The sequence below is a fragment of the Setaria italica genome, chromosome III (assembly GCF_000263155.2).
Source record: "Setaria italica strain Yugu1 chromosome III, Setaria_italica_v2.0, whole genome shotgun sequence".
In the NCBI taxonomy this organism is placed as follows: Eukaryota; Viridiplantae; Streptophyta; class Magnoliopsida; order Poales; family Poaceae; genus Setaria; species Setaria italica.
In genome coordinates this window covers 49943483-49951194 of record NC_028452.1, presented here as the reverse complement: position 1 = coordinate 49951194, position 7712 = coordinate 49943483, and the positions used below count along the sequence as shown (strand labels likewise).

Below are 7712 nucleotides of genomic sequence, written 5' to 3'. Positions count from 1 at the left end.
AGGATCCACGACAGGACGATGCTGTCTAGGCGAACCCACGCAGCTGTCCGGGCCGCAGGGAAGGTGTCGGTGAGGACGTGGTCGTCTAGGGCGTAACGGCGGATAATGAGCAGGACCATGTCCCGCCAGCGGGCGTAGGAAGGCGACTCACGGTCTAGGACGACGGGGACCAAGCTCTTGATGTTCTGGACACCCCCGGCCTGGTAGTGGAGCTGTGCGACAAGTGGATCGGCCGGATCGGTCCAGGCCACCACAGGCGGACGGGGAGCACCGGAGCCGGAGGAGGTGGCCGTGCTGTCGTGGGACATCGTGAGGAGCTGCTCCGCCTCGGCGATCTGACGGGCCAAGATGTCGGCCGCATCCCGCTCCCGCTCCCAGGCCAGGGCTGCCGCGCGCAGGCGCGCCTGTCCCTCGGCAGCGGCAGCCCGGGCAGCGACGAGGGCTGTCGCGAGGTTCCCATCCGGAGGTGGTAGAGGAGGCGGGGCGGGGAAAGGTAGGCGAGCAGCCCCTCCCCCCACAGGAGCAGCTGCCACCCCTGTAAAAACAGGGGCAGCAGTCCCCCCCACCCCCGGTTGAAAACCAGGGGCAGGAGGCGTCGGGTAGAGGGCGGCGGCGGCGGCGGCGGCGGCGGCGGCGGCGGCAGCGGCGTCCCCGCCGGCCTGCGCGCCCGCGCGCTCGCCCGCGCGCTCGCCCGCGCGGCGAGCCGCAGCGGCAGCGGCGGCGGCGGCGTCGGCTGCGGGATCCGCGCCGTCCGCCGCCCCGTCGGCGGCGGCGGCGGCGGCAGGGCCCGCCCCGACGGCCGCCAGAGCCGCGGCCGCAGGGGGCCGGTCGGCGGCCGCCACCTGCGCCCACGAGGGAAGGAGAGAGGGGAAAGAGGAGAGGGGAGGGGGGAAGGAGTCTCCGGCCATGGCGCCGGCCGGCGGCGGCGGCGTCGTCGGTGACGGCGACGGCGGCGGCGGCGCCAGTCACAGGTTACCCTAACCCTAACCTAGGCTGATACCATACTATAAGGTAATAGATAGATTATGGGCTAACCCTAGAGGGTAGCTATGTAGATGTCTTACATGGGCCTATTGGGCCCTAATACACATAGTACACCAACAGGTTTACAGATTTTTGGTGGCTAGAGTATTCACCCCACACTGATCGTGCATATTGCTGTCCTTGCTTTCTATTTTCAAGAAAACCAGTTGGGAAGTCCGGCTCGGATACATTCACTGTGAAGGGATTTCAAAGCTGGAAAAAGGTTAATGATGGAAATAACTGTGCTTTTCTAACTCATATGGGTCAAGATTCTAGCTCAGCTCATAATTGTTCAATCCAGTGCTATAACAATTTCAAAAGTAGATTGGCTCATATCGATCAAATGGTCAATAAACGGCATGAGAAAGTAGTAGCTGATGCAAGACTTCGACTTACGACTACAATTGATGCCCTTAGGTAATAAAAATTTATTTTTTTATATATCATTGCAAATTAGAATCATGCATGTACTGTCAACTAACAATTTGCATTGGTTTGATATTATTAGGTGGTTAACCTTTGTAGCTGTGTTTTACTATTTTATCTAAGATATGAAACTGATTGCTCTTTTTAATGCATTTTTGTAGATATGTTGATGTGACCAAGTCTAGGAACAAGCATGATAACACCACAAGTCTTCACCACTAGAAAGTAGATGTGTTTAATGTGGCAATTGATCAACAGCTAATCGAGTTGGAAGATCGATTCAGCTCTCAAGTGACACAGCTTCTATCTCTTTGTGCCTCTTTGGATCCAAGACTTGACTCCTTTGATATATCAAAGATATGCACCTTGGTAGAAAAATACTATCCTGCTGATTTTTGTAATCAACAAAGAGCCCAATTAGAAGTCAACTTCCACATTTTCAACTTGATATATGCAACCATCCAGAGCTAAGTACTGTGTCATCTCTTGCTGATATGATAAAAGGACTTTTTAAAGTGGGTAAAAGTTCCCTGTATCCAGTGGTTGACAGATTGTTAAGATTAGTGGTGACTCTTCCAGTTTCAACTGCAACCACTGAGAGAGTTTTTTCAGCTTTGAAACTTTGCAAGACACGTGCACGGAATAAAATGGAAGATGATTATCTGCAAAGTTATACCATCATTTATATTGAGAAGGAATTGGAAGAAAAGATTAGTTCTCTTGATATAATGGAAAATTTTGATCTAGGTGGTCCTCGTAGAGGTAAATTCAAGTTCAAGTTAATAGAGATGTAACCATGTAAGTCTCATCTGCTCCAACATATCACATATGGTACCTTATTTTGTTATCTTTTGGATCTAATTAGTAGACAATTGTATGGTGCAACTCACGTTGATTTACTTAGTATCAATATAATGCTCGATTCGAGTTAGTATATGTGCGTGTTTATATATCGTGTCGTATATTTGTCACTTGTATTATTGGCGGCTCGGCCCCCTACGTTGAAATCCTTGCTACGCTCCTACCAAATTACTATTTATTTTAGATTTTCTAGATATATAACTTTTGCTTCATATCTAGATATATGCATATCTAGGTCCATAGCAAAAATCTATGTATCTAGAAAAGTCATAACGAATAGTAATTTGGGACGAAGGGAGTATTACCGTAGGTATTTTGCACAACCTCCTTAACTCAATCTGTCTAGTGAGCTAATTTGATGGTGCAAGAAACTTAAGATAAGCGCTCATATCCACAGTATGTCACTGCTCGTTTTCGTTCCCTAGTACGATTGAAATCAAACCCTTGGGAAATGCATGCATGTCCCAGTCAAAAATAGTATTGATGCATGTATCCACTAAACTAACAGTTTGCATGACTTGAGCAATGCATGTCCCAGTCAAATAGGATTTATCTGGACCTCATCTAGAGATGAACCATGCCACAAATTCCAGCCGGGAGGTTAAAGAATTTCATGCAGGAGCCAGTGGAGACCGCACTTTTGCTTGCACCGTCCACGTCTACTATAGTTGAGTTAGGGAGGAGTTCTGATCCGGCAAGTGGCGCACGTTCGTACGTAGTGGTGGAATGGCACGGTAGATAATGCACATGTGGTTTAAATGGATAACTCTATTTTACTATTTCAAAAAATCCTATGTTTAACCCTTAAAAATATTTATCATTTTATTCCATTTGAAAAATGTATTTCAATATAATTGGTCTAATCTGCCTCTAATAGTTGGTACTAGATTAGCACTGAGACAAATAAAAATGCATGCACGAAAATGAAGAACATTATGAGGTCTTTATATGGCAACGACATAAAATGGTTCCTCAGTAATCTCATGCATCAATTAATCGTTCCTCTCTCATCCCTTGTCACTCATCTACATCACCTAAAATCTTATGTGGCAGTGCATTAGATGGCCCATATATACAATGACCATTGTACCACCCCTTAGCGTAATCTAGATATTTTGTAGCTTTAACTTCATCACTACTGACGTGTCGATCTCCTCCTGGCCATCTATAAATACGGATGCTGCGTGCCACACTACTCATCACACACTCTTCCTAATAACCAGCTCACTTGCTAGGTAAACAACAATCGGATCAGCATGGTACCATCCTGGATCTTCTTCCTCCTCGTCGTCGCTTCCTTCGCCACACGCACCAGCGCCGCAACCTTCACCGTCAGGAACAACTGCGGGTTCACGGTGTGGCCGGCGGCCATCCCGGTGGGCGGCGGCACGCAGCTCAACCCGGGGTGGACGTGGACATTCGACGCGCCGCCCGGCACCAGCGGCCGGGTCTGGGGCCGCTCCGGCTGCTCCTTCAACGGCTGGTGGGGCCACTGCGACAGCGGCGACTGCGGGGGTGCCTACTCCTGCTCCCTCTCCGGGCAGCCGCCCGCGACGCTGGCCGAGTTCACCATCGTCGGCGGCGACGGCCACGACTACTACGACATCTCGGTAGTCGACGGCTACAACCTGCCCATGGACTTCTCCTGCAGCTCGGGCGTCGGCCTGCAGTGCAGGGGCTCCGGCTGCCGCGACGCCTACTTGTACCCGACTGATGACTCCAAGACCCATGCGTGCGACGGCAACAGCAACTACCAGGTCACCTTCTGCCCATGATGGTGGCAGTGGTCGAAGAATATGATGCGTGCAGCTTAATTGCCATGCATGAGCCCATGCATGACATAGGCTATGTGTACTGTCCACTCTACGTACACGTGGAATGCAGCTGATGATAAAATAAGACGACATATATGTAGTAAATCGTCTATGCGTGCATGCGTGCTTATGACCTTTGTACTTAACTAGCAATAATGCCCATGTGTTGCTATGGGTCCTTACTTGCTCTCACGTTATTATTCACTTATTCCTAATATGTTAGTTTTGCTTCACAATATGTTGGTGCGTTATTCCTAGTAGTCCTCTCTTTGCAAGTACAGAAGTAGAAGACATTTGTGGGTGGTTTGATGCCATCTGTTCATTACATGGGACCCACACATGGAAATAAAAAAATTACCGCTTAACCTCCGCTCTATCCATTCATTCGATTTTCCCCGTACTCATCGTCATCCATCCTCGCCATCGCCCAAGCGCTGTGCATCTTGCCGTCCTTGCCGTTGCCCAGGCAAGCGCTTGTCCTCCCGTGACTAACCTCATTCTTGCTTCGAGCGCTAGGCCACACAGCGCCTCTGGCCGCCATGAACAGGAGTGTGTCCTTCTCTTCTTCTCATTTCCATCCATCTCCCTTCTATAATTTACTCCAAATCGTTCTAATCAAGTGCAAAATCGAGCCCCCAATTGCTATATGTGGAGGTCTTAGTTCCGGATCTGAAGGGGATGGACGTCATTGAGAGGGGTTGTGAGGTCTCAGCCTCCACCCCTATTTGTGTTGCTTGCTGACTGCCGCTGCGCCCCCCCCTTCCATGGCACCATGCCCTCGCTGGCACATGGCTCTACTTGGTTGACTAAAAGGAGGCACTCGGCTCCTTGTTTCCTTTCCCCTTCTCCTCTCTCCTTCACCCCTTAGGTCTAGGTGGCAGGTAGGGCGTGCAGCTCGAGGGAGCAGCTGCCCACCAAGGCGAGCGGCAGTAGTCCGTGGTGAGCGTGGGGAGGGGTGGCCGCCGACAGGTGCGTTCTGTTGGTAGGACTACAAAAGAACAGGAGCGAAGGCTGGACCTCGGGTCAATTGAAGTAAAGTTTGGAGACCTTTTTGCAAAGTCGTCAAGAACTATTTCAAAGACGGCGGGTTGATTATGAAAAAGTTGAGGGAGTCTTTTGCAAAACAACCATGATGGTATTAGGTAGAGATATGATGTATGCTTATCAACAAGGACTAAGTAATTAAATATTTTTTTCTAAAGTCATGTTGAACAATTATTGGAGAGGCCTATTTCAACAGTTTGCAACAACACACGGGGTTGCTAATCAGCGCGCGCCAGGAGGGCCACCAGCGCTCTATCCCCGATAGCCCGCGACTTTCCTTTTTGGGAAAGTTTAAAACCTCACAACTTTCCATTTTCGGAATATCATAACCTATACACATAACTTTAATACATAACTTCATGATATAACTTTTATGAGATAATTTTTTAGCACAACTTCAATAGTGTGCAGAACTTATGTGTACAACCATGATATACATAACTTATACACGTAACATTTGTCATAACTTTTGAGAGAATGTTGTTAAAAAAAATTTATGCACGTAACTTATACGTAATTTACTTGGTATAGAAAAAATAATTGAAAAGAAAAAAAGAAAAAAAAGGCGCGGGCCAGCAGATGGGGGCCGCGTGGGACCCACCGTCCGCGTCGCGCGCCACAGCGCGCGCGCAGATTCAACATCGCGCAACACATGCCTAATATTGATATATATTTGGATCTGCTGAACTATATTTTCCATTGTGGTAATAATAGTAAATTCGAAATACAAATTTGCAAATAATTCAAAGTATACCTAGGCTACGTTAGATCTTATTTTGTTAAACAATTGTGGACAACGCGCACCGTGCAAGTGATTTTCAAAATGGACATATCAGAATGAGATAAAATGCACTTGCTGTTTGCAAAACACATAAACCTCACGCGCCAACTGATTTGATTATAAGAACAAACGGTTACATATATAACTTAAAGAGTCTATCTCATCACTTAAGTATGCCTATTAGGCCCATTGGGACACTAACAGACTCGGCGAGGGAACAATACTAAACATGAAGCATAGTGCAATGTATGTGAAAGCGTGGTGGAACCGTGGAAGGCACGAGATGATGGCGATTTCATTTCACATGAATTTAATTTGTACTGATAAGATTTAAGGGACTTTTTTTTTGTATTGGCTGAATGGTGCATGCATGTGTAACACAGGTCTTATTCGTATATACATTTGAGTGGAGAACCTCACGATCATCTTATTCATCTCAACTTCTTTTTTGCGAAACACAGGTCTTATTCATCATCTTATTTGCTACTCCCTTCGTCCCAAATTACTATTTGATTTATGCATTAATATATATTATGTATAGATATGTAGCAAGTTCTATATATCTAGAAAAATTAAAATAAATAATAATTTGGAACGGAGGTAGTAGCTCCTCTCACGCGGCTTCATGGGCCAGAACGTCACCTGGTAGTTGCTGTTGCCAGGGCACCGAGTGACCCTCCCGCCGTCGGGATTGTTGGGGAACAACGCGTCGAGGCACACGTGGGGTCCCTGCACACCAGGCCGACGCCGACGCTGCAGGAGCAGGCCATGGCCAGGTTGTAGCCATCGATCAGCGCGATGTCGTAGAAGTCCTGGTCGCCGTCGATGCTGAACTCGGCCAGCGGGCACGTTGAGGGTCCACGTCTGGCTCGGGTCGAGCTGCGAGCCGCCGCCGACAGGAAGAACTGCCGGCCACACAGTGAAGCTGCAGTTGTTGGTGGACCGTGAAGGTGGCCGCGTTGGCGCCGCCTGCGAATAGGGACACGATGAGGAAGAGGACCGTGGAGGCGGCCGGGGATGTCATTGATGCTACCGAGCTCGTAGATTGTCCTAAGAGAATAGACATTCCATGTAGCGTTTTTAGTTCCTGTTGTTTTTATCCAGGATTAGAGGAGTTTTAGTCCCGGGTCTAAATTTATAGTCTCTCGGAGTCCTTTTAATTTCGGTCGGTGGTTCCAACGGAGACAAAAGTGGAGCTTTTAGTCCCGGTTGAAGCCTGAAATTAGTCCCGGCTGGAGGCTTCAATTGGAAATAAAAAGCCCTTTTTAGTCCTGGTTGGATGATCCTCCAACCAGGACTAAACATTTTCACGCGGCTCCCCTCTCCCACCTCCTCTCCCTTTCTCCCTTATCTCGCGCAGGCAACACTCTTTCCCTTCTTCCTTATCTTCCCTCCTCCTCCTCTCCCTTTCTTCTAGGTAGAGCGGCGGAGGAGGGAGCGCGGGGGGGGGGGCACGAGCGGCGCGGGCTGGCTGGCCTTCGGCGGCCGACATGGGCGGGCCGGCTGGCCGGCGCGGGTGAACTGGAGCGGGCAGGGCATGCGGTGGCCGGCCTGCTATGTTTGGCGGGGCGCGGGCAGCCGTGGTCAAGGCCATGGAGCGACGCACGGCTTGGGGGCACGGTGGCCGGTGCAACACGACCTCTAGCGGGGGTGCAGCTACCTACGGTGCGCGACTGGTGGCAAGAGCGCAGTGGTTGGGGGGGGGCACGAGCGGCCGGGGCCGCGCGGCTGGTGCGGTAGCGCACGGGCCGGGGGGACACACG

General features: G+C 49.6%; 1 protein-coding gene and 1 pseudogene across 1 annotated transcript; one reads left to right on the top strand and one right to left on the bottom strand.

The window, feature by feature from the left end:
* The first annotated feature begins 3522 nt into the window (after window positions 1–3522).
* Window positions 3523–4275, top strand: LOC101763494 (thaumatin-like pathogenesis-related protein 4). The gene has a single exon (XM_004963210.2). The coding sequence runs from the start codon at window positions 3567–3569 to the stop codon at window positions 4083–4085; it is 519 nt and encodes a 172-aa protein (XP_004963267.1). The 5' UTR covers window positions 3523–3566; the 3' UTR covers window positions 4086–4275.
* Window positions 4276–5386: 1111 nt separating this feature from the next.
* On the bottom strand, window positions 5387–6973 carry LOC111256784 (annotated as a pseudogene).
* Between the last annotated feature and the right edge of the window lie 739 nt (window positions 6974–7712).

Coding starts and splice junctions, on each gene's coding strand:
- LOC101763494 (XM_004963210.2), top strand. CDS start 3,567: ATGGTACCATCCTGGATCTTCTTCCTCCTCGTCGTCGCTTCCTTCGCC.